The 25,666-nt window shown below is 59.5% G+C and overlaps 1 protein-coding gene across 1 annotated transcript in view; it reads left to right on the top strand.

Annotated features, from left to right (window-relative positions):
- Nucleotides 1-573: 573 nt before the first annotated feature.
- Nucleotides 574-25,666, top strand: part of LOC306658652 (paladin-like) — a 66,223-nt gene continuing 41,130 nt past the window's right edge. Inside the window, exons 1-18 of the mRNA XM_079135836.1 lie at nucleotides 574-2,075; nucleotides 8,690-8,903; nucleotides 11,538-11,640; nucleotides 12,328-12,507; nucleotides 13,521-13,685; nucleotides 14,580-14,740; nucleotides 14,882-14,957; nucleotides 15,694-15,845; nucleotides 16,187-16,286; nucleotides 16,460-16,576; nucleotides 18,243-18,338; nucleotides 18,692-18,820; nucleotides 19,212-19,328; nucleotides 19,413-19,568; nucleotides 19,845-20,027; nucleotides 20,994-21,134; nucleotides 21,349-21,420; nucleotides 24,667-24,807. Coding sequence (XP_078991962.1) covers nucleotides 8,719-8,903; nucleotides 11,538-11,640; nucleotides 12,328-12,507; nucleotides 13,521-13,685; nucleotides 14,580-14,740; nucleotides 14,882-14,957; nucleotides 15,694-15,845; nucleotides 16,187-16,286; nucleotides 16,460-16,576; nucleotides 18,243-18,338; nucleotides 18,692-18,820; nucleotides 19,212-19,328; nucleotides 19,413-19,568; nucleotides 19,845-20,027; nucleotides 20,994-21,134; nucleotides 21,349-21,420; nucleotides 24,667-24,807 — 2,274 coding nt within the window. The 5' untranslated portion in view covers nucleotides 574-2,075; nucleotides 8,690-8,718. The remainder of the gene's footprint in view (nucleotides 2,076-8,689; nucleotides 8,904-11,537; nucleotides 11,641-12,327; nucleotides 12,508-13,520; nucleotides 13,686-14,579; nucleotides 14,741-14,881; nucleotides 14,958-15,693; nucleotides 15,846-16,186; nucleotides 16,287-16,459; nucleotides 16,577-18,242; nucleotides 18,339-18,691; nucleotides 18,821-19,211; nucleotides 19,329-19,412; nucleotides 19,569-19,844; nucleotides 20,028-20,993; nucleotides 21,135-21,348; nucleotides 21,421-24,666; nucleotides 24,808-25,666) is intronic.

The following is a 25,666-nucleotide window of genomic DNA, read 5'->3' as shown; positions in this document are numbered from 1 at the left end:
GACACACACCCAGGTGACACCCTCGAGCTTTCCAGGGCCTCCCTCGGCTCAGAGGGGTCCCAAGAGGGAAAGGAGAGGCTGTCTCCAGCACGGATCAAATGCTCTGCCGCATGGCACTTTCTGGATCTCCAGGGCATCTGGGGAAAGCCGCTGTGCCCCATTACAAGTGGATGGTGCCCTGGCGGCCTCCCCTCCGGGCCTTCTCAGCTCCCCCAGGGTCCTGGTGCCCAGGGATTATTTCTTCTCTGTTCTGTGACTTTCTCACCCCGGGTCCTGGGCTCACTGGATCTTGGGGACGTTCCACCTGAGCACGGACCCGCCAGCCCACAGCAGAGCCTGTCCCCTGGCAGGGAAGTTGCCATTCTCCTGAGGAACGGAGAGAGAAGTTCTGTCCTGCTGCCATGCGGTGGTGGTCATTGAGGGTCAGCCCCAAAAATAACCCAGTGCATTAGTCAGGGTTAGATTTGGCTGCAAGTAATAGGAAAAGCCACCAATAGCAGTTTACACAAGGTGGAAGTTTATTTCTCTGTCCTGTCGGAGTCCAGAGCTTTGCAGACTAGGCCTGGTGCGATGGCTCTGCTCCATGGTTTCCTTGGGGAACTTGGCTCTCCACCATTCTTGGGGTGTGGAATCCTGGACTCATGGTTCAAAATGGCTGCAAAACTTCCGTTATCACATCTGGGTTCCAGGCAACAGGATGGACGGACAGAGGAAAAGATCTCATGAGGAAGGATTCTGGAGTTTGGCATGTGACACTGCTCTGTGTATCCCGTTAGCTAGAAGTTAGTCATGTGGCCCCAAGCATCTGCAGGGAGGTGGGGAAGTAGGGTTAGCTCTGGGAGCCACGTTCTCAGCGCTGAGCTGTCTCACCCTCTTCTCGGGGACGAGGGCACTGTGGACCCTCGGATGGAACTCCAGGATGGTCCCAGGCAGAGAAGCTGACCGGACTTCAGGGCCTGCAGAGCGTCTCACAGGGGTCTTTCCCAGGGGGAGTCAGTCCTGGCTTGGGGCCAGGGAGCCAGATGCCCCAGGTCAGAAGAGCAGAGCTGGCCAGAGCCCAGGGACCGAGGTGAGGAGCCAGCTCAGCAGCAGAGGTTGGAATAGGGAGGCCAGCGACCTCTTCTCTTTGGTCATAGCATGCCAAGCAGGTGTGGCCTGTGTCTGGGGAAGGACAGGCTGGCTCACAGGAGAGTGGCCAGGAGGAGGCTGAGGGCTCAAAGGCCTGAGAAAAAGAGGCTCCGGCAGGAGGTCTGCCCCAGGCCAGATGAGCCCAGGAGCCTGCTGCCCTCCGGACCCGGGGCCAGGGAGAGCCCCATGCTGCAGGGTCCCTGGAGCGCCCAGCCCTGTTGCTGCCCATCCTGGGCTCCTTCAAGAGAAGCCAGGGAGCTGGGTATTTGTTGAAAGCCTTGATTTTTAAGTCCTGGTGGCCAATTATAATCTGCATGGAAAACAAAACTGAAGGTCAAGCTAATGTGGGGCCCCTTCTGGGGTCCACAGGCTTCCTGCCTCCAGTTTGAATGCATTTCTCAGGCCTCCAGGGATCCATGGAAGCCAGGTTTTTAAAGGACAGCCTAATGCCAGACACGGTGGCATACGCTTATAATCCTAGCAGCTTGGGAGGCTGAGGCAGGAGGATGGAGAGTTCAAGTCAGCCTCAGCAAAAACGAGGCCCTAAGCAACTCAACGAGACCATCTCTAAATAAAATACAAAAATAGGGCTGGGGATGTGGCTCAGTGGCCAGTGCCTGAGTTCAATCCCCAGTAACGCCTGCCTCCCCCCAAAAAGGAGGTGCTTTATCTCAACACTTCCGCTTTGCCTACCCCTGCTAACCAGGACCCCTGTATCCACTGTCCAGGGTGTCGACGTGCTTATCCAGCGCACGCTGCATGTTCAGACGTTCCGGTTGTCCTCAGGATGCCCGTGTGACCCTTTCTCCCCTCCCTGGCCTGAGATCCCATCAGCTTTCCACCAGGCAGGGCCCACCCACTCAGACGCTGGCTACTGGCCATGCTGGAAAGGGCCAGTATCTGGTGCTGTCATCCTGAGAGCCCCTTCTCTGCCTCCTTCCTGGCAGGTGAGCTGGGAGAGTGTCCTGTCCCCTCCCTGAGTGCAGGGTGTGCCCCTCCTCCCATACCATTTCCCAGCCAGGGGGCAGCCTGCATTTGGAACCTGCCATCCCCCTGCCGCCTGCCCTGCTGCCCGCCCGGTGCTGTCCCCACCTGGCTCAGCTGGCCATCCGGTCACCCCTCACCTTCCTGCCAGGACCCAGACCCTTCAGTGTCTCCCCTTGTTTGCACACTGAAGGGTTAGGAAACCCAGGGCCAGCGTACAAGGCCACCCCACAAGGCCACCCGCAGCCACAGCCCCTGCTGACCACAGGGCGGTTACTGCAAACGCTCTCCATCTTTCATTTTTAAAGTCTTCCTTCCAGTTTGGAAGGAATAGAAACATTTCAGAAACATAATTTAACAGGTAAAGGGTCTCCTCGGATCCTAGCCTCTGGATGGTTTTAATTTAGTTGTTTTTTGTTTTTGTTATAGAGATTGAACCCAGGAGCACTTACTCACTGAGCCACATCCCCAGCCCTTTTTTATATTTTATTTAGAGACGGGGTCTTGCTAAGCTGAGTAGACTGGCCTTGAACTTGCCATCCTCCTGCTTCAGCCTCCCGAGTCGCTGTGATTATAGGCATGTACCTCCAAGCCTGTATGTGTTCTGAGACAGGATTTTCCTAAATTGCTGAGGCTGGCCCTGAGCTTGCGGTCATGCCAAGCCTAATTTCATTTATTTTTCTTGCTGTGCTGGAGATTGAATCCATTACCTGGCACGTGTCAGGCAAGTGCTCCGCCACAGAGCTGGGGCCCAGCCCCCAATTTGGTTTTTAAGTTGATCTTCCCTTTTTTTTTTCCAATATATTTTTTTTAGTTGTCAATGAACCTTTACTTTATTTGTAAATATGCAGTGCTGAGGATTGAGCCCAGTGCCTCACTCAGCCAGGCAGGCGCTCTGCCACTGAGCCACACCCCCAGCCCTGGTCTTCCTGGTTTTAAAGAAGAGACTGGAGGCAGCGAAGGGTCAGGTGAGGGAAGTGGGGAGGCAGCTCCCTCTGCTAAGCCCTGTCACCTGGGGGGAGCCTGGTCTTTGCCCCCTGAGCTGTGCCTCTTCTATGAGGTGGGTCTCCAGCCCCTCCCCGGCTCCCTGGAGGATTGTTGTCGGTAGCAAAGACTCGAAGAACCCCCAGGCCGAATGAATGGGACTGTCCCTGGGGAACATGGGCTGTGACAGCCAGGGGCCCCGGTGGAGGGCCCAGGGCCAAGGCTTGGGACCGGGGGAGCATGGGACCTGCGGGGCAGCCAGTGGGGCCCTCTGGGGGAGGAGCTGACTTCTGCTCGACTTTGAAACTTGTACAGATAGTTGTCGTTTTAAAAATTCCCACGTCGTCATGTTCATTGTAGGACATTTAGGAGCTGCAAGCAAGCCAAAAAAAGAAAGAAAAAAAATGACTCCGTCCCACTCAGGGACGAGAATCCTGAGTGCTGCAGTAGATGTCCCCAGTCTTTTGTGCCTGCTTGTTGCTGGGTGGCGCCCAGCCGCAGGGGCCCGGCAGGGCGAGGAGGAGGGGTAAGGGCGAGCCCTGCTCTGTCCCCAGAGCTGATTCCTTCCAGTGGCAGGTGTGTCTGTCTGTCCCCCTTTCCACCGCTCCCAGGGACACAGGTGCGACCCCGACAGGAGCAGTGTGCAGCACAAAGACGAAGGGCTCCCCCTTACGCTTCCCAGCGCCGCGGGAGTTGCGAGGCAGCGCGGGTGGTCAGGGAGGGCTTCCTGGAGGAGCTGCGCTCTTGCCTCCTTGTCGGGTGGAGCCAGGGAGGCTGGGAGGACTCTGTCAGGGAGGGAGAAGCGTAGGGTGGGAACAGCTGCCACCACCCTCTGGCGGAGGCTGCGACCTGCTGCTTGGTGGCCCTGCTCCCGGCTCACTGATCCTGAGAGCGGCCGGTGTCTTCACCCTGCAGATACTGAGCACGGGGTGCTGCTGGGACCACGGCGGGGACACATCATCCTGCAGAAATGCAGGCTGCCTGTCAGGGAGGGGGCCTGGGGTCCCCAAGCAGGCAGCCTTGCCAGGCAGGCCCTGAGGAGGGGCAGCTGGGCAGCGCTGAGCTTCCCGAGGAGGGGTCCTGGCGGATCCGAAGAACAAGACTGTGACCAGTGGCTGGGGTCCGGTGGGGGTTGGGTGCTGTGATGGGTGTCAACCGGGTGAGGGGTGGCAGGTTGTTTCATGGTGCTGGGAGGAGCTGACAGGACCTGTGTAGGTTGTGGAAAGGTCTTTCCAGCTGCTGACGGGGAATGGACAGTGGGGACAGGAGGAAAAGGGCAGATGGGTTGGGGGCAGGCGCCGCTGGTTGGTCAGCACTGGTGGCCTGGACTGGGTGGTGGCAGAGACGAATGGGCTGGCACAGGCTGATGGGGAGGGTGGAGCAGGCTGCGACTCCTGGTTCTGGAGGGGCCCCTGGGGGCCGATTGACGGCACTGAGGAGGGGCCTGGAGCCCTACCAAGCAGGCTGGGGCTCCCTGTGCTCGCCCCGGAGGGGCTCAGGACCTTCTTCCAGGCCACCTGCGGGTGGTGCTGGGACAGGCCCAGGCCCTGCCTGGAGGCTCAGGTCTGCCGCTGGAGGGGGCATGACAAGGCCGGAGCCGGCAGGGGCAGCCTGGGCGTGGCGGGCTGAGGGGCACAGGGACCAGACAGGGTTTCGTGCCACAGATGAGCCTGAGCGGTCGCTGTGGAGCCCCCTGGGGTCACTTTTACACACGTTCATGGGTTTCATCCTCCTGAGTCCAGTAAGGGAGGTACGGTGTGGCCCCCAGTCAACAGTTGGGGAAACTGAGGCTCCGAAGTGGAGCCTCACACCCAGGGTCACACAGCGCATAGGTGGTGCCAACGGGATTCCGCCAGCGCTCGGCCCAGAGCCCACGCCTCACAGAGGGCTGGAGCCCTGTGTCCCAGCGTGCTGCAGGGACTTGGGTAGTCAGCTCTGCGCGTCCCTGCGGTTCTTTCTGTTAGATGGACGACAACACAACCTCTAGGGTGCCTTCACCCTCGAACAGGTACGGATTAGGGTCACCTGCAGCAGGCGCTGCCGGACCTGCCGCCCACCCAGCGCCGCCCTCCGGGCCTCGGGAGACTCGAGGCGCAGAGCAGCACCATCCACCAGAAAGGGTGTGGGCCACACGTGCCATTTAGATAGACCGAAGAAAGACCCAAGGGAACGTGTGGGCCTGATTTTAAGAACACATTATTTAACCCTTTAAACCCAGGTGCCCTACCACTGAGCCACATTCCAGCCCTTTATATATATACATTTTTTTTTTTTTTTTTTTTTTTTTAGTGGTTGACGGATCTTTATTTATTATATGCAGTACTGAGAATTAAACTCAGTGACTTACACTTGGTAGGGAAGCGCTGTACCCCTGAGCACATCCCCAGCCCCCTTTTTATACTTGACTTAGAGACAGGGTCTCACTAAGTTGCTTAGGGTCTTGCTAAGTTTCTGAGGCTGGGTTTGAACTTGTGATCCTCCTGCCTCAGCCTCCTGCATCGCTGGGATTACAGGTGTGCACCATTGTGCCTGGCTCTGACTGTCTTTTTATGGGCTTATTTGGCATCCATAGTCTTTCCAAGTCTTTTGTTCATCTTTAGATTGTATTTTGTGTGAACTTGGTGTTGAGTTGTAAGAGTTGGCGTCTTGTGGGGCACAGTCAGGATTGTGTGGGATAATCTATAACAAATGCCCAACAGTCAAGGGATCTACCTGTTGGCACTCTTTCTCCGAGGGTCCTGCCATGATGTACTGCCTCACCAAGAGCAGTGAGACCAACCAACCATGGACTGAAACCTTCAAATCTGGGAACCTAAATTAACCTTTCCTCTTTTTAAATTGATAGTTTCAGGTATTTTATTATAATAATGCAAGATGACTAACAGACAGTGTTGTCTAACCCCCCAGGCTTGTGGGACCTCCTCTTATAGTCTCTTCTCATTCTCCCCAGAGGACTGGGCACTAGAGTGCCCACCTGCATCCCTGTGCTTCCTGACCCCTGTCCCTGGCCATGGACAGCAGTGGTGTGGCCCCTGGGATCCCCAGTCTTAGGAACCAAGTGCACCCAATGCTGGAAGAGGCCTTCAGACCATTCCATCCCTCACTGTCCATTTGTGGCCGGACACTGAGGCCTAGGAGGAAGGACAAGGCTCCCCAAGGCCCCACAGCCTGTGCCCAACAGGACCAGGACTCAAGGTGGCGAGGCTCACTCTGGCTGGCTAGAGGTTCCGTAAGGACCCTGGGGTTGCACCCTCCTCCCATCTTGGAGGTGGGTCAGTTTTCAAGGGACGCTGGCCTTCCCTGGCCCCGCTGCTGTTCTGCAGTGCAGCTGTGCACATCTGTATTGCCTCCTGCCCGCCCTTTCAGGGGCCTGTCCCTGCCTGTGAGCCGGGAGGGGAGGGAGGTGGAGTGTCAGTCAGCCCCCTGTGGGATGGGCCTGGCCTGGCCTGGGCCCTGCAGCTGTGGCCAGCTGTTGCCCCTGCAGCCCTTCCTGCACCCCATGGCCCCTTCTCTGTGGCTGTTCCCACACATGTCCCCTTGGCCGGGGATGCTGGGATGGGTCTGGGACAGTTCTGTGAGCTCTGGGGGCCCTCCAGCCCAGGAGCTGGCGATGAGAACGAGTCCCTGTTTCACAGACAGTCAGCTGGGGTCCACTGTGAGCCCCTTCTCCTCTCCGAGCCACATGGTTTTCAGTTTGGGGACGTAGGGACTGGTTCTTACCATCTTTGAGGGAAAATAAAAGGGGGAGAGAGAAATCGGGAAGGTGTGGGGTGCCGGGAGCTGCAGCGTGCTCGGGAAGCGCTGGGCGCCCTCCAGGGCACCTGGCCGGCCTGAGGAGGTGTGGGAGGGCCAGGGAGTCTGGTGGTCAGTGCTTCCCTCTGAGAGGCCCCAGGGCAGGAGGTGGCTCTGGGGACAGAGCTCAGCCTGCCGGCCGGCCGTGCCTAACCTTGTGCTGGGCCTGTGACCACTATGTGCTGCCGGGGCCGCAGGGAGTGTGGGCGTGCACGGTGGGCGCAGAGTCCCTACAGGTGACGAGGCCGCGGGCCTGACGAAGGCGGCCAGGGGAGTCCTCGTGCTCTAAGGCCGCAGAGGGGTGCTGTCCCCAGGGCGTGGTGCCTGGGCTGTCCGCTCATCCTGGACGTCGGCGCTGGCCGGCCTGGGCTGCCGAGCTCCCGGAGACTGGCTGCTGCCCTGTGATTGCCAGCGCCTGCCTTCCCCGTGGTCTGGCTCGCGGCCCACTGAGCGTCCGCCCGGCTCTAGAAGGTCTCCCTGCCCTCTTCCTCGGCTGTTGCTTGACTTGCCTTCCATATTCTGTGCCACCCTAGGATCAGAGAGGAGGCAGCAGATGAGCCCGAAGGAGGAAATAAACGTCGTGTGTGATCGCGTCCTCGGGGGAGGACCCGGCCTTGTCCCGGGTGACTTTATGCTACCCCCAGGAATGAGGGTACAGTGGCAGCCAGCTTGTGCTCCCCAGCCCGCTCCACCAACCCTGCTTGGTGTCTCTGCCTGGGTTGCCGGGGTGCTGAGCAGCTGCTGACTCCCCACCCGAGAGGGCCTGTCGCGTATTCAGGTCCCCCGCCCTGGGCTGCAGGCCGCTTCCAGCATTCTGTCCTCGTCCATAGCACCCCAGGCCAAAAGGCCATCGCGGTCCGTTGAGGGTACTCGTGCTGAAGTCCCTCTGGAAAGGGCGTTCCCGGGGGCCTGCCTGCTCCAGAAGCCCGCTGGCCTTCCCTCCTGCGTGGACCGTGCTGGTCTGGACGTTGCTGTGCACTCGGGGCCGGCGTTCTCTTTCAGTGCGTGACCTGCTGAGCACTCTTCTGGTCTGGCTGCCGCTGGCCTCGTTTTATGACACTCATGATTTTAGAGAGCTGGGGCAGTGGCGCATGCCTGCAGTCGCATTCAGGAGGCCAAGGCAGGAGGATCGCAAGTTCGAGGTCAGCCTCAGCAGCTTGCCAAGACCCTGTCTCAAAAATAAAAAAAATAATGGGGTGGGGATGTGGGTCAGGACTGGAGCACTTGCCTGGCATGTGCCAGGCCCTGGGCTTAATCCCTCCTACTACAAAAATAAAATAATACAAGGAAATAAATCATGCTTGTCTAGAAGTCCTCCGCGTGCTTGCTCAGGGAGCGTTTGTACTGCGATCAGGGCGACGCAAAGCAGATGAGCGTGGCCCCCGTCTGTGCCAGGACAGTGAGTCTGTGCGCAGCCCGGCTGCCCCTGGGAGCCTGTTCTGCCTCCTATTCCCAGCCAGGTCCTTCACGTCCAGCTGTCATCTCCCTGGTCGCAGCTCTGCCCTGGTTCTTCCGACTTGGGGTGCTGGTGACCCCAGATAACCCCCCCAGCTGTCTTGCTTCTGCAGAGGAGCGTGAACACCAAGGGCACGTCCTCACGCCCTGGCCATAAGGATCCCAAGGCAGCAGCAGAGGCCCGGCATGGGCAGCGGTCAGCGAGCCTGGGACTCCTGGCCTCCCTGCGGGGGCCGCAGCCTGTTTGCCTGCAGCTGTGCTTCCTGGAGGTGGCTGCGGCGGGCCAGGTCCCTCCCTGCTGCTGCTTTCCCAGCCCCTCCTACCCTGCTCGCCCTCTTGCCTGCAGGTCTTGGGTCCTGAGGCTGCCGACAGACTATGGGTACCACGGCCAGCACCGCCCAGCAGACAGTCTCGGCAGGCGCTCCCTTTGAAGGCCTCCAGGGCGGCGGCACGATGGACGGCCGGCATTCCTTCAGCGTCCACTCCTTCCAGACCATGAGTTTGCACAACAGCAAGGCCAAGTCCATCATCCCCAACAAGGTGGCCCCTGTCGTGATCACGTGAGTAGCAGGCAGGGTGTGACCACGTTCCTGGAAGACGTGCCCCTGGGAACCTGCGTGGAGGTAAAGTGGCGTACACGCTTCAGGCTAATAAATTACTTTCAGTTTCATGCCCGAAGACATGGAGGCCCAGAGAGGGTGAGCAGTTTTTCTGGAGTCACCCAGCAAGCAGGCAGCAGAGCTGGGTTTCTGTGGTGACCCTGAGCCCATGTCACCCCATCTTCACGGTCAGGGAGTGTGGAGAAAGGGGAGGGGAGGGAGGGGACATCCGTTTGAAAATAACCTTTGACTAAATATTTCAGAGGAAGTGCATATATTTAGATGCATGGAACAGAGATGTTTTTCTTCCAGAGTCAGTAATTATGGCTGCAGACTGCGGTGGACCGCAGGTTGATTGGGGCCTTGGGTTGCTGGGTGTGGTGGTGCTTGCCTGTATTCCCAGCAACTCTGGAGGCTGCTTCAGGTTCAGGGCCAGCTTAGCAACTCGGTGAGGCCCAGTCTCCAGATGAGAACCGGGGAGGACGGCTGTGGCTCAGTGGCAAGTGCCCTGGGTCAGAGACACGCGCATCTGCAGGGCCCCGGCCTGGCGCACTGGCGGCCCCAGCGGGCGCCCTTCCTGGTCCCTGGGACCGTCCCCCAGGCGCCGGGTTCATTCTGGCAGGTGTTTTGAGAGCCTGGCCCTGAGCTTGTCCAGAGGAGGAGGGTCACGCGTGTCCCTGGCTCCCTGCCGTCCTGGGGGAACAGGAGCCGGGAGCCAGTGGGCGGGGCCCCATGAGCGGAGAGTCAGCTGTGCTTCCCATGGAACCTCGGCAGGATCGGAAGCGGCTTCCTCGTGAGGCCTCCTGAGGGCTGCAGTGACAGGTCTGCCTGGGCCTGGGCCTGGCAGGGAGGCGGGATCATAGTGTAGGACTGTGCCCAGGAGGAGCGCACGGAGAGAGCGGCACAAGGAGCTTGATGTGGCGTCTCTGTTCTGACAGACGATAAAAGGATGTTTAGAGCCAGGTGCGGTGGCACACGCCTGTGACCCCAGCAGCTGGGGAGGCTGAGGCAGGAGGATTACGAGTTCAAGGCCAGCCTCAGCCACTTAGTGAGACCCTCAGCAACTAAGCAAGATCCTGACTGTAAATAGAAAATAAAAAAAGCTGGGGATATGCTTGCTGGTAAAGCACTCCGGGTTCAGTCCCCAGAACCACACACACACACACACAAATGTAGGTGTTGACCTTGAAGATGGTATCAAAAGAAAGGGTCTGGGGACTCGCTCTCCCACTCCTGTGTTCTGTGGCCTTGGGCAAGTCTCTTGCCCTCTCTGGGCCTCAATTTTCGTATCAATATAATCAGAGATGATGTTGAAAACATTTTACCCAGTGGCGGGCCGGAATGGTGCTGGCTAACTGTACAGACCCCGCTCAGGCGCCGGGAGTGGGGCTGGAGCCCTCTGAGCTCGGCTCTCCCTGGGTGGTGGAGTGTTGGAGGCAGGAGGAACTTGGGGTCATCCCTTGGGGGACCCAGCACCCTGCATCCTGCAGGCTGGCTTTGCCCGTCCTGTTGGTGGAAATGGAGTTTTACTGGACATGGGCACCCCCTCTGCTCAGTGCGGTCTGCGGACGTTTAGCGCTTCAGTGGCAGATGGAGTGTTGTCCCCATGCCGCGTACCCCAGAGCCTGCCAGGCTCACTGCCCTTCCTCTGCAGAGAAGGTTTGCAGAACCCCCCTGACGCGCTCAAGATGGGAAGCGAAACCCACCTAGGCCTGGACGTGGGCTTTCGAGGGGGCCGAGGGCCGGTGCGAAGGCAGAGCGGGAAGGGGAGCCGGTCCTGCCGACTTCGTGTCCGCCGCCTGTCCTGCCCCTTTCCTAAGGTAGAGGCCTCGGCACCAGGTCCCAGCCTCCGGAAGCCTGTCCTGGGTGGTGTCATCGTCAGCGCGCACAGAGGCTTTTGTGTCCCAAGTGCACAGTCACCTTGCTCCTGGGCTTGGCCCTCGACTGGCTCAGCGTCTGCACGGGGCGCGTGTGGAGGAGGAGCCGCTGGCCCGTGTGATGCTGACCAGTGGGCGCTTCCTGTCCTCTGTGCGCTGGGCCTCCCCGCAGCCCCAGGAGGAGGGAGTGTCTGGAAGCGGAGCCCCTGCCCACAGCCACAGACCCCACAGGCAGGGCTGCGATCACTCCGGCGCCGCGTTTGGGCTGTGGGCCTGCAGCGTGGGGCATTGCCATCGAGGTGGCGGGTTAGGCCGCTGTGAGGAGCCACCCCGCAGGGGGCTGCCTGAGTCAGAAGGCGCCTCTCCTGCGGGAACTCGCCCCCAGGCTCCCTCTGCACCAGTGTCACCTGCTGTGCCTTCTGTCCTGTGGCCCAGGACGCTGGTTCTGCCCTGCCCTCGCCTCTGGGTCAGAGGCCTTCCTTTGGGGGTGACCTGGATGTGCCCCGGTCCTGTCCCTGCAGCGCGTTGGCCAGGGCTTCATCCCGTGCCCAGAGCTGGCTGTCGCAGTCTGGGCTCTGTCGTAGGAAGGGGACAGTGGCCACTGGGGGATGACGGGCAGTCTCTGCCACAGATGGGCAGCTGCAGGCATGGGGTGGTGGCCTTCGGCGGCTCCGGGGGGAGGAGGGGACGTCTGACGGGGACCCCTCTGTCCTGGCAGGTACAACTGCAAGGAGGAGTTCCAGGTGCATGACGAGCTGCTCAAGGCCCACTACACGCGGGGCCGGCTCTGTGATGTCTCCCCCGAGCACTACCTGGTGCAGGTGAGGCCCTGCCTCCTCCCGCCTGCCGCGGGGTTCCCTCCTTGAGGTCTCCTGGGAAGCCCTGGGCCCCGCGCAGCGTTTGGAAGCAGTGCAGGAGCTGCGTGGACGCTCCGTGCAGGGGTGGCTGAGGGCGCGGCCGCGGGGCTGGACTGCGCCCTGGTGCCAGGCACCGGGAGTTTTGGCTCGCCTGTCGCTCATGCGCCATGGGCGGGGCCAGGGGAGGTGCGAGGAGGTCCAGGGCCCCCTTTGCCCAGGACTGACCTCGCCTTCTGCTTCTTGCTTCTCCCTTGGTGGCTGGACGTGTTTTCCTCTTCCCTCTGGGGTCATTCCGTCTGCTCACCCGTCAGTCCTCAGAACTGGCCAGAGCCTGGGCAGGGTGGACTCTGGGTCACCCACAGTGCAGCAGGAGTCGCTCCTGTGTGCGTGCCCCTGGGAGGGACCTCGCCTGCTAGGGAAGCACCTTCTCTGCTCTTCCTCCACGCCCGGCCCGGCCACCTCTTGATGGGCCCTCGGGAGGGTGGGCTTCCTTTGTCCTCACTTTGTGCTGCCCTCCCTGTCACAGATGAGGGCAGAGGCCTGTCCCCTCCCCCATCTCCCTGCTCCTTGTCCCTGGAGCCCAGGACAGAGCCCCGCTTGTAGGAGATGCCCTGGGTCTCTGAGTGACGCTGCTGTGGTTGTCCTCGCCAGGGCCGCTACTTCCTGGTGCGGGACGTTACTGAGAAGATGGACCAGCTGGGCACCTCGGAGAGCTGCGGGGCCCCCAACTTCCGGCAGGGGTGCGGTGGGCTGGCCGTGTTTGGCATGGGGCAGCCCAGCCTCTCAGGATTCAGGCGGGTCCTCCAGAAACTTGAGAAGGACGGACACACGGTAAAGCAGGCCGCTCCCCAGTCCAGCGCCCGCTCCCCAGTCCAGCGCCCGCACCCGGGGAGGGGCCCTGGGAGGGGCCTTCAGAGGGCAGTGGTGGCCTGGATCAGGATGGTCCTTGTGGTGGGCACGGTTGGGACATTTCATCAGGTGTCCACTGCGCTATCCCGGGTGGACTCAGGCGCTCCTCAGGACATTCCGAGAGCCCAAGAGGAAGCCAGCGGGTGACAGGGTGACATGAGCCCGGTCGTAAATCAAATCATCACAGCAAACGTGAATTGTGGTGTCAACCCTAAGGGAGGAGCTGCTAAGCTCATTTTGCAGAGGAGGAAACAGGCCCAGAGAGGATAGTGACTTGTTCAGAGTCACACAGCTTTGCCCTATGACCCAAACCCAGGAGTTAGACTCCAAGGGCTTGTTTTCTTTCTTTCTTTCTTTAATTGGAAAATATACCTTTAAAAATTTGTTCTAATTGGTTAAACATGATCTTTCTTTCATTCATTCATTTAGAGACAGGGTCTCGCTGAGTTGCTTAGGGCCTCATTAAGTTGCTGAGGCTGGCTTTGGACTCAGATCCTCCTCCCTCAGCCTCCCCAGCCACTGGGATTACAGGCCTGGTGCTCTGTGACAGGCTCAAGTGCTGCACCCTTGCCTACCTGAGGGAGGTGGGATTTGCTTTTCCAGGACAGAGGCTGAAGAGCGGCTGTGACTTGCAGAGGGACAGGGAGCATCTGAGCTCGATGTCATCAAACACCTAGTTTATCTGGGGCCCTTTGCCAGGAACTGAGTGCTCTCAAAATAGTGCGGAACCACAGCCACAGCGGGGCCAGCACCAGGAGACCCCATACAGGGCTCCTGCTGGCGGGGATGGAGCAGGCGATAGTGGGACTGAGCTGTTTCTCGGGCAGCATTCAGTTGCAGGGACCAGGTCGCGTGCTGGGCCCTAGAGGAGAGGGAGCAGCCGAGGTGGGGCAGGGCGAGGTCTCTGGGGCAGCGAGGTGTCTGTCCTCTGCCAGGAAGGCGTCATCTTCTGCGTGCGGGAGGAGCCCGTGCTGTTCTTGCGTGCTGGCGAGGACTTTGTGTCCTACACACCTCGAGACAAGCGGAACCTCCACGAGAATCTCCAGGGCCTGGGTCCTGGGAGCCCGGTGGAGCGGTTGGAGCTGGCCATCCGGAAAGAGGTGAGGCTGGGTCACGGCTTGCCTGGTGCACCTGGGGCACTGGCTTCCTTCCTCAGCACCACGGAAATCAGTACAATAAAGGTACCGCGTCCACCCACAAGGACACATGGGAAAAGGAGGAGGGGGCTGTGGAGCGGTCGGGCCTCTGGGATGGGCCTCTGGCCTGGGCCTCCACACACTGCCCCTAGGGCAGCCTGGCTCCCACAGCCCCTTGCCCACCTAGGCGAGTGATGCCTACGAGGCTGGGTCCGGGTGGCCAGGGGCAGGACCTCCATCCTGGCCTCGCTATCGCTGTCCCTTTGCAGCCCGTTTCTCTGCCCTGTGTGTGTCGGCCTTGTTTAGAAAGGGCTCGGTCGGGCGCAGAGCCCTATCCTGGGAGCCAAGCATGGGCCCTGGGCAGGGCCGACCCTCTGGGCCTCTGTGGGTCCATCTGACTCCTCGGGCTGCCTCCTGCCCTTCGCCAGCACAGATGGAAGGTGGGGGTCATGTGCTCCCCAGACCCCAGAGGGCAGGAGGCGGGCCTGCCTGGGGACCTTGCCTCCCCCTCCCCCTGGCCTCCGGGGCTCCCGCTGCCTCAGCCCACATGCCCAGCTGACCAGACCTCACCCTGTCCCGGAGGCCAGGCAGCTTGGGGCGTTCCTGCTGCCCATGGGGCAGGGCGGGCATCCCCACAGGGTGAGCCCCTGCATACCTGGCTGCCCTCGGACGGTGGCCGCCCCGAGCCCTTCAGGGCCCCAGGCAGGGTGCAGAGGGCACCTCTGGCCATGCGGTTCCTTCCTGGATGAAAAGAAACCGTGTGGCCTGGTCACTCTAGAGGCCAGCTGGGATGGTCGGGAGGGCCCGGGAGGGCCCTGAAGGTCAGGCCGCGGCCCTGACCCTCACGCCGCCCTCCAGATCCACGACTTTGCCCAGCTGAGTGAGAATGTGTACCACGTGTACCACAGCACGGAGGAGCTGCGGGGGCAGCCCCTGGCCGTGGCCGTCCGGGGCGAGGACGACGTGCACGTCACCGAGGAGGTGTACAGGCGGCCCCTCTTCCTGCAGCCCGCCTACAGGTATCACGGGGCCAGCCCTCCAGCGGCGGCCACGTCCCCCACACCCTTCTCTCCCTGGTGAGGATGCCGCCCAGTGTTCTTGTGACCGGGGGTTGGGGGGCCCAGGGCGGTGACCTGCCTGACGTGTACCTCGCCTGGCAGGTACCAGCGCCTGCCCCTGCCTGAACAAGGGGCCCCCTCGGAAGCCCAGCTGGACGCCTTCGTCAGAGTCGTCAGGGTAAACGGGGGACACGGTGTGGGAACAGGTGCCTTGGGAGCTGTCTCTGCTCGGGAGGGGCTCTGCCCTGCGCTGTGTGTGGGATCCAGGGTCGGGCCGCATGTGGTGGCATCTGTGTGTGTCTGTCCCATTGTGGCGTGTGTGTACACGTCTCTGTGTGTCTGTGTGGGGATGCGTGTGTCTCTGTGTGTGCACCTGTGTGTGGCTGTGCGCCCTCCGTTGACAGAGCCTGGCACGACCCCTGGAGGACTGGCTTCCGGGGTGGCTCGGCTGTGAACAGGCTGCGTGGCCTCAGAGAACTCACCTCGCCTCTCCAGCCCTTGGGTCCCTCAGGTCCCTCACGTCCTTAGTGGAGCCAGTGATTCCTGCCCCCTCCCCCCGTCCTTCACTGGTGTCTCACCAAGAGCTGGTGGCCTTCCTGTCTGCCCCTTCGGGATGCCGCCTTAGTCTGTTTGCAGGGCACAGTGGGTATTCCGCACAGGCCCGAAGCCCTCTGAGCAGCTCCCGATTCAGACCCTGCACCTGCCACCCTTGAGCCCCTGCTCACTGAGTCCCTCTGGGGGCTTGAGCTCTGGGGACTGGTGGGCAGGTCAGGTGTGGGTTGCCCAGGAGGCCGCTCCTCCGCTGGCCGCAGCCCGTGGGCAGGGCTGGGTGGTGTCCGGAGCCCTTCCTTTTTGGGCCTCAGCCTCCGGCCTCCAGGTCCTGCTGCTGCCTGATGTCTGTGTTCTCCTCGCAGGAGACCCCCAGCCTGTTGCGGCTCCAAGATGCCCATGGGCGTCCCCCTGCCCTGCTCTTCAGCTGCCAGTCAGGCGTGGGCAGGACCAACCTGGGCATGGTCCTGGGCACCCTTGTGCTGTTTCAACACAGTGGGATGATCTCTCAGCCGGAGTGAGTGGCCTGAGTGAGACAGAGTGAGAGTCCCAAGGGGCTGTGGGAACGAGGAGAGGAGGGGCAGGGCTGCCCTAGGATGGCGGGGACACATCCAGGAACCTGGAGTCAGAGCTGGAAATGGGGCACCTGGGGTTCATTTCCTTATTTGTCACAGATTTGCTCTGTGACCTGGGGAAAGGAACTTGATCTATCTGGGCTCAGTTCCCTAGTTGGAGAAAGGCGCTTAACCTCCTCCCTCCAGTTGGATCCAGAAAGAGCCTAGAGTCCCCTATTTCCCAGTGGCCATCCCAGAAGGCTTAGGGAGCCCTGAGTATGCAGCTAACCTCCTGCCTTGTCAGCTCTGTCCCCCTGCAGACCAAGCCACTGCCTATGGAGCAGTTCCAGGTGATCCAGCGCTTCCTGTGCACCGTGCCCCAGGGAAGGAAGGTGGTAGAGGAGGTGAGTGAGAGGTGGCTGGAGGGCTGCGGCAGGGCGGCGGGGATGGTCCTGCCCTCCCTGGCGAGGGGCTTTTCCCTCCTCAGCGCCTTTTCCCTTCTCCTGCCCCCCGTTGGTTACTGACCCTGAGTCCTCCTCTCGCCTGTCCTCCCCGCTGCCTGGGTCCCCTGCTCCAGGTGGACAGGGCCATCGCCGCCTGTGCAGAACTGCATGACCTGAAGGAGGTGGTCCTGGAAAGCCAGAGGCAGCTGGAAGGCGTCCAGAGCAGGGTGAGGCCCGGGGAGGCGGCTCGGGAGCCTGTGCCCATGGGAGCCCAGCCAGGCTTGCTCCGGGCTGCCACCTTCTTCTTGGAGATGACTTCTCTGGCTGTTTCTCCCCCAAGAAAAGGAGTTTCTAGAGGAAGGGGAGGTGGGGTGCTGGCCTGCAGGAAGAACGGGGAAGAGGGGAAGTTTACTTTCCCTGAGCAGGTCCCTTAGCTGCAGGGATAAACAGGATGGAGGGAGAGGCTGCTGGCGGGCCTGCTGGGCCTCTGAGTTCAGATACTTCCCAGATCACTCACAGTTCCTGTGTTGGCTTTGCATTCTATAATGAAATACCTGAGATAATCAAGTTATAAGGAGAAAATTTATTTTGGCTAACCGTTTGGGAACTTTTAGTCCATGATTGATGGGCTCTGTTGCTTTTGGGCCTGTGGCAAGTCAGCGCATCATGGCAGGAATGTGTGGCAGAGCAGAACTGCTTATGTCATGACCAGGGAGCAAAAAATGAGGAGAGGGCAAGGGTCCCATGGTGCCATCCCTAGTGACCTGAAGTCCTCCCATTCACAACCCTCCCTACCCTCCCACCGCCCATCCTGTGCTGGGGCTGGGACCCAGGCTGCTCTACCACCGAGCTACAGCCCCAGCCCTTTTTATTTTTGACTTTGAGACAGGGTCTCACTGTGTTGCTGAGGCTGGCCTCAACCTGGCCCTCCTCCTGCCTCAGCCCCCTGAGTCCCTGGGATTACAGACGGGCCTCACCATATCTGGCCTGGTCCTGTCTGTTGCTTCTGGAAGAGGGCTGGGCTCTGGGCTCTCCAACAGACCCTGTCCCCAGCTCTGGGGAGAGGAGGTGGGTGTGGCAGTGTTTGCACATGGCGCATGGAAAGAATCCAAGTCTGCAGAGCCTTTTCAAAAAAAAAAAAAAAAAAAAAATTATTTTAAAAGCATCATTCCATGACAGAAAATTGAGAAATTACTGAAGACAGAGGTCACCCACAATCCAGCACAGCTTTAGGAGGCTGTGTCCAGATTCTCCAGCCTAGGTTTACCCAGCACACAGTTTACTTTCTGCTTGTTTTAACTTTATAGCATCAGTTGGTCCCTGTCTTGGTCTACCTGGTCTTGGTCTTGAAATTTATTTTATTTATGGTTTGGTACCTGGGATTGAACCCAGGGGTGCTTAATCACCAAGCCACACCCCAGCCCTTTTTGGTATTTTATTTAGAGACAGAGTCTCACTGTTGCTGAGGCTGGCTTTGAACTTGAGATCCTCCTGCCTCAGCCTCCTGAGCCACTGGGATTACAGGCCTGGGCCACCACTCCCGGTTGGGGTCCCGGGTTCTTAAAGTAGGGCCTTTCCAAAGAAAGGGACCTTGCTCCTGCAACCCAGAGGACAAGGAACAGGTTGAGGGTGACCTCAGAGCAAAGCTAGGTAGCCCCACTGCCCCTCCAGGTAGGACGGCACCAGAGCTGCGGGCGTGGCATGGTTGCCCAGCCACTCTCCTGTCCCCACAGATCAACTGTAGCAAATGAGATAAGTTAGACACACAGAAGAACTTCCAACCTATGGTATGAAGTGGGGAGACTGTCTTCTGGGATTTCCCCGGCTTAACTCCTCCTGTCCTTCCAGGCGTGGAGAGGGGCCGCCTGAGAAACCCCACCTTGAGCGCCCTGCCCTCCCTTCCTGGCCCTTTTATAGGGAAGCGGCGGCCAGCATGAGGCCCGGCAGAGGGCGCTGCGGAGCCTGGAGCGATACTTCTACCTGCTCCTGTTCAACTACTATCTCCACGAGCAGGTGCGGCTGGGGAGGGCGCTGACCCGCCCCCTCGCGGGGTCCCCCAGGCCTCCCCCCACCGTGGCTGGAGACGGGGACCCCGTGGAGCCGGGGAGTGGAGCTGGTCCCTGAGAGGGCAGCTGCGGTGGCCTGGGAGTGGCCTGGGAGTGGCCTGGGAGTGGCCTGGGAGTGGCCCGGCGGGACCGGATGGCGGAGGGTCCGGCTTGCCCTCCCTCCCAGCCTCTGGCCTCCCGCACAGCACAGCCTGTGCGTCTCCCAGGCTGCGGTTCCCCGTGCTGGCTGGCTCGGGGTGGGCAGGAGGCTCGGGTCGGCCCTGCGCCCCTGAGTGCCTCTCTCTCCGCCTCGGGCCGCAGTACCCCCTGGCCTTTGCCCTCAGTTTCAGCCGCTGGCTGTGTGTCCACCCTGAGCTGTACCGCCTGCCCGTGACCCTGAGCCCCGCGGGGCCTCCGGCTCCCAGGGACCTCCTCGCCACCGGCTCCCTGGTGAGTGTGAGGGACGGGGCGTGGGAGTGGCTGGGACCCGGGCTTGGGGGCAGCGTGGCCCGTGGTGTGGCAGATTCTCCTGTGAGCGTGCCCCTCAGGCCCCAGGGAGCTCGGGCCACTGTTCTGGTCCCTGCTCCTCAGTCTCGAAGCTGAGCGCTTTGCAGGGAGTCGGGAGCGCTGGGCTTGGTACCTTGGCCCCAGCCTCTCACCTCTGAGCTCGGCTCCTCCTGGGGGGAGCGGCGCCCATCACTCCTGTCCCCGCCGGGGCGCTGGGGAAGAGGTGTGCAGCAGCGCCCTGTGAACTGGAGCGGGTGCCTCCCTGATGACCCCTCAGGCAGGCACTGAGCCCTCCTGGCTCTGGTGGGCCCCAGACTCGTTGCCCTCCCCACAGGAGGTAGATGACCTCGTCTCTCCGGACGCACTCAGCACCATCAGGGAGATGGATGTGGCCAACTTCCGGCGAGTGCCCCGCATGCCCATCTATGGCACGGCCCAGCCCAGCGCCAAGGTGATGCCTGGGGGCCTGGGCCCCACGTGGCCGAGGCGGGAGGGTCGTGTTGGGCCCTTTCACCGACAGCCCCTCCACCTCCAGGCCCTGGGCAGCATCCTGACCTACCTGACTGATGCCAAGAGGAAGCTGCGGCAGGTGGTCTGGGTCAACCTGCGGGAGGAGGCTGTGCTGCAGTGTGATGGTCACACACGCAGTCTCTGGTGGCCTGGGCCGCCCCTGGTCCCTGACCAGCTGGAGGTGAGGCTTCCTGCTCCTGCTCAGACGCCCCTGCCGTGGAGGCCTTTAGGAACGAGGCTCGGGAGGGTCTTCAGAAGGCCCCCTGCTCCTGCTGTGCAGAGGGAGAAACCCAGGCCCCAGGGGATCTCGGGAGCAGCTGACCCAGGACTCCTACTCCAGGGCCCTGGCTGCCTTCCTGGCCCCGGGGCTCCTGCGGGGCAGGGAAACACCTGGCAGCCAGATTCGTGGTGGCCACAGGCTGCCTCAGCACCTCTCCCTCTTGTCTGTCTGTGCCAGGCCCTGGAGAACCAGCTGAAGGCCCACCTGAGCACACCGACCCCCGACACGAAGGGCCCACTGAGCCCCAGGTTCCAGACGTGCCTCACCATGCGGGAGGTCTTCAGCCAGCACCGAGGGGCCTGCCCCGGCCTCGCCTACCACCGCATCCCAGTGCCCGACTTCTGCGCCCCGCGGGAGGAGGTGAGGGGCTGGGAGCACAGGAGGCCTCGCCTGCCTCCACGCCAGCGGGAGGGGAAACCAGCCCCGCTCAGCTCTGGGCCTCGGGCTGTCTTGTGAGGTTTCAGATGTTGGATTTCACTCACGGTTTTCTAGCTGTGTGTGTACGTGTACATGTGTGTTGATCGTGTATTGCGCTGAGTAGTGAGCTGTGTGCTGGTGTTGCAGGTGACCATGTGCACTGTGGACAGGTGTGTTGTGTGTCTGTTAGGGGCGTGGTATGGGTGTGGGCGCCCTTGTAGCAGGTACGTAAGTGTGCTTTGCGGGTTCTTGTGGAATCTGTGATGTCTGTCTGTTGTAGGGGGCTCGGGGGGGGGGGGCGTGTGTTTGAGTTGGGTTTAGGGGAGCTGTGTGCTGTGTGGGGTTCATGCAGAAGCAGTTTTGTGTGGTGGCTATAGCTTTGTGATGGACGCACCTTTCTTGCTGTCTGTGTAGCCTGTGGGTCTTTGAGGTACGTGGCTGCATTTGTGGTGTGTGCCTGGTGTATGTTGGGTGGGGGTCACTGTGGCCTCTGGATGTGCCTTGGTGCTTCCTGGGCTTATGTTCCCTGCCTGGCTCCTGCCTGTGGTGTGTGGCCCCCTGGTGGCTGGGCAGCTGCAGTCTGAGCTCGGGCTCCTGCCCTGGCTTGGGAACCTGGCTTGGTCCAGCTCAGGTAGGCAGGGACACAGCCCAAGGGGTTGGCGTGTGCATGGGTGATTTGAGTCCCAGTTGTACCGTGTCTGCTCACACGTCCAGTCCCAGATGGGTATAGTCCGACTCTGCACCAGGGTGCAGCTGTTCATACGCACGCGATCTTTTGTGTGCACAGTGAGTCGTGTGCATGCGTGTGCAAGGTGGTGGGCCAGGCAGTTCCTGGGATTGCCGTTTGATGGGGTATTATGGGGAGTCTGAGCAGCCGGGGGCCACCCTCAGCTGTGGCCTCCTACCCAGGACTTTGACCGGCTGCTGGAGGCCTTGCGGGCTGCTCTCGCTAAGGACCCAGGCTCTGGCTTCGTGTTCAGCTGCCTCAGTGGCCAGGGCCGGACCACGACAGCGATGGTGGTGGCCGTGCTGGCCTTCTGGAGCATCCAAGTACGTGTGGCCTCTTGTGTGAGGTCAGGGGTCTGCCTGGCAGTGGTGGGCACTGAGTCCCAGGGATGCTGGTCATGGCAGAAGGTGACGGGAGCAGAGATGGCTCTGGGGTAGTTCCCAGTCTTTCCCCTGGGCCCCGCCAGACCCCTGCAGGGCCCCTGGTGTCGGGGAGGGAGGCCAGGAATGCTCCCATGCCAGTAGCTGTGCCTCTCAGGGCTGCCCCGAGGTGGGTGAGGAGGAGCTGGTGAGCGTGCCAGATGCCAAATTCACCAAGGGCGAGTTTCAGGTGAGTGTGCCCCGCGGGGTCCCTGGGGTCCCTGGAGGGGGAGAGGAGTCCGAGGGTTGGTCTGGGGACGTTCCTCAGAGCTGTCCCCAATGCCACCACCTCTTCTACCTCATGTTAGTGCTTCCCTGTTCCCATTTTACTTGGGATCCTCCTACCTCAGCCTCCTGAGCCTCTGGGTTATAGGCGCAGACCCGGCTCTGATTCTTATGTTATAAACAAAACAGAAAGTTTACACCAGGTGCGGAGGGGCATACCTGTGATCCCAGCAGTTCCGGCGGCTGAGGCAGGAAGATGGTGAGCTCAAAACCAACCTCAGCCACTTAGCGAGGCCCTTAGCAACTTGGGGAGACCCCATCTCTAAATAAAAAATAAAAAGGGCTGGGGATGTGGCTCAGTGGTTGAGTGCCCCTGGGCTCAATCCCTGTAACAAAAAAAAAAAAAAAGAAAAGAAAAGAAAATGTATCATTCTAGCTATTTTTAAGTGTACGGTCCAGTGTCATCACACTTGTGCCCATTGTTGTGTAGCCATCGCCACCATCCGTCTAACTCATGTTGCAAAACACTCTGTCCCCATTAAACAGTAACTCGCGTCACCTCCCCTCCTAGCCCTTGTGACCACTATTTTGTTCCCTCTCTCCCTCCCTCCCTTCCTTCTTTCCTTCCTTTGGTTTTGGGACTGGGGATTGAACCCAGGGGCGCTTAATCACTGAGCCACATCCCCAGCTTCTTCTATTTTTTATTTTGAGCCAGGGCCTCACCGAATTGCTGAGGCTGGCCTTGAGCTTGCGATCCTCCTGCCTCAGCCTCCTCTGTGGTTGTGATTTGCACTTTCCTAATGATAGGTGTTGGGCACCTTTTCATGGCTTCTTGGCCACTTGTACATCTTCTTGGGAGAGGTGTCTATTCAAGTTCTTTGCCCTTGTTTGAATTGGGTTGTTTTGTTGTTGCTGTTTTTGGAATTCTTTATGTATTCTGTATATTGATCCTATATCAGATATATGCTTCAGTCTCTTGGTAGTGTCCCTTGATGCATAAGTTTTTAAGTTCACCGAAGTCCAGTTTGTCTGTTTTTGCTTTGGTTGCTGGGCTTTTGGTCTTATATCCAAGGAATCTAACGTCATGAAGCTCTTGTGTGTTTTATAAGACTTTTATGGTTTTAACTCACATTTATGTGCTTGATCCATTTTAAGTTAATTTTTGTGTGTGGTGAGAGGTAGGGGCCCAGCCTTATTCTTTTGCACGTGGAAACTAGACACCCAGTCTTGTTGAAGGAACTGGCCTTTGTGCGTTGGTGCTGTTGTTGAAACCTTTGGCCCCGTGGATGAGGGTTTATGTGCCAGTTGAACTCCCAGTTGCCATGCCAGTCCTGCAGACGGGATGGCTCACTTGCACCTGCAGCCTGCCCAGTCCTGGGCCAGCTTCCCGAGCTGTGCAGGGCAGGGGAGCCCTGCCTGGGATGGGGCTGTGCACATCCCTCCTCGCTCGGCCGTGGTGGGCACCTTGCAGGTGCTCAGGCGCCCCAGCTTTGTGGGGCGATGATGTGAAGTGACACCAGAGTGAGCCTCGGGAAGGGCAGGGCGGGTGTCGGGAGCTCACTGGGGTGGGGCTTGAGGGTGGGCAACATGGGGGCCTTTGCGTGCTGAGTGCACGGGAGCTTGAGTGGATAGAGGCCCTGGGACTAAAGGGGTGCTTACTTCACATGAACCCCTGCTGGATTCCCCAGAGCCAGGTGTCCCCACGATGTCTGGGGCAGGAGGAGGGCCAGGAGGGCCCCAACACGGCTGTCGCACACGCCTCCTCGTCTCCCACTGTCCTTTTTATAGATTGGAGTTGTGGGTGCCATCCCAGCAGCTCGGGAGGCTGAGGCAGGAGGATCGTGAGTTCAAAGCCAGCCTCAGGGAATTAGCGAGGCCCTAAGCAACTCAGCAAGACCCTGTGTCTAAATAGGAAATAAAAAGGGCTGGGGACATGGCTCAGTGGTTAAGTGCTCCTGGGTTCAATCCCCAGCACCAGAACCAAAAATGAGTTCTGGATGAGGTTCTAATTGAATTAAGGTTTCTGCTGCTTAAAAAAATTAAGCCTGTTGGGTCAGCTCCATGCCACAGGTGTGGCAGGTTATATCCCATAATACAACGCGCACCGAATGGCAGTTTGGAGTGATAGTCTTGCATAATAGGTCTTGAACATTGCAATCACTCCTTCCCTGGCTGCTTGGAACTGGGTCCTTGGCTACCCTTAGTTCTCCCTGTCAGGCCGGGTGCACTGTGACCACACCTGTGGTCGTGGGAGCCCAGCTTTCTCGAGAGCTTTGCTAATGTGCTGGGAAAGCACAGGCACTTGGGTGTTGCATACACAGTGCTGAATTGTGAACTTAATGAGATTGATGCAACAGCTTATCCACCCTTGGAGGTCCTAGCACTTGCTGGTTTCTTTTCTTCTTTTTTTTTATTCTAATTAGTTGTACATGACGGTGGAGTGCATTCCCACTCCTCAGTTTATACCCTAAGAACTTAAAATCAGCACGCTACAGTGACGCAGCCACATCCATGTTTATAGCAGCTCAGTTTACAATAGCTAAGCTATGGAACCAACCTAGATGCCCTTCAACAGATGAATGGATAAAGAAACTGTGGTGTGTATGTATGTATATATTTATATACACACACTCACACACACACACAATGGAATATTACTCAGTTTTAAAGAAGAATAAAATTCTGGCATTTACTGGTAAATGCATGGAGTTAGAGAATATCATGCTAAGTGAAATAAGCCAAACCCCCCAAAAACCAAAAGCCAAATGTGTTCTGTGATATGCTGGTTTCTTGAGGGAAGTGTGCCTCCAGACTCTAAGCTGGAAAGTCACTGGAATAGCCAAAAAAGAATCATAGTACATGGTCTTTTAGATTCTTGGTATGTGTGTGAAGAATTGTGCATCAATTGAAATGTACACTGATCCTCAGCACGACCCGTAAAATCTTCGAGAGTTAGAGCACCCTCGCAGTGTGGCCCAGGGTAGGGCGCTTGCCTGGCAGGCACGGGGCCTGAGGTTCAGTCCCTAAACAAAAGCCAAAGGTCAAAATCCAATACCTGGGAGTCCCTGCCTGAGGGGGAGGGCCCGCAGGGCTCTGTGGCCAGGCCTTGGGCCTCAGGCCCGGTGGCCCTTCCCAGGGGCGAGCCAGCTGCCTGGACTGCAGGCCCCGCCCCACTGTCTCCCGTGTGCTCCTCCCCCTCCTCGGGCCCCAGGTGGTGATGGAAGTGGTGCAGCTGCTGCCCGACGGGCACCGCATGAAGAAGGAAGTGGACGCGGCACTGGACACGGTCAGCGAGACCATGACACCCATGCACTACCATCTGCGGGAAATCATCATCTGCACCTACCGCCAGGTGAGCCCAGCCCGCCCAGGTGTGCTTCCAGGTGCGCCCAGCCGGGGTGGCGGCTGATGGTTCGAGGTGGACAGTGGTCTTGTGGGCTCCTCCTCTGCTCCTGGCCACTTTTCCGTGTTCCAGAAGTAGAGGCCCTCCCTGAAACGGACGCCCCCTCAACCCCAAGCCGATTCTGCCGGGGGGGTGTGCAGGGTGATACCACAAGGACTTGACTGCCTCCGCTGGGACCAATCAGATGAGGCCAGGCGGCACTCACCCACGCTAACTCTAGTTGTGGATCGCAGGGCCCCTGGTGTCCCTGGATTAGTCGGGTAGGTGCCTGGAGTCCTCAGGGTCTGGGGGTGGCCTGGCGGGTCAGCATTTAGCAGCCAGTGCTGCCGTGCCCCCAGGATGTGGTCTGTGCTGCCCTGGAACTGGGCCTGGCCCCCATTTGGACTTTCTTTGGTCTGCTCAGTTAAAAATTAACGTTTTTTTAGAGCATTAGAGTTATCCGTAGTAGTTGGGCTCCTTTGGACAAAGTTGTACGTGCAAGGAATTTGATTAACTCCTTCAGCACGTCCCTCCCCCCAAATTAATTTTGAATGACTCACAATTTTTTTTAAATAATATTCTATAATAGTTTGGATTTCATGTAAGAATCTGGATTTTCATCCTGAGTGTGCCCGGAGTCTTTCCTGGACACATGCTCCCAGCTCGGTTCCACTTGGCTCCCCTACCTGCCCTTAACAGGCCCGGGGTCATGTGGGCACCATAGCCTCAGGCCTAGGCGTGGCATGCATGGACCTGGCACTTCTGTGCTTCTCCAGCCCCATGAGTTGGGTTGGCCGTGGGACAGTGGGTGCTGGAGTGGGAGGGACCA

Source organism: Sciurus vulgaris (assembly GCF_902686455.1).
Source record: "Sciurus vulgaris genome assembly, chromosome: 4".
Lineage (NCBI taxonomy): Eukaryota > Metazoa > Chordata > Mammalia > Rodentia > Sciuridae > Sciurus > Sciurus vulgaris.
The sequence above is the reverse complement of the archived record's forward strand: the minus strand, read 5'-3'. Positions and strand labels throughout refer to the sequence as shown.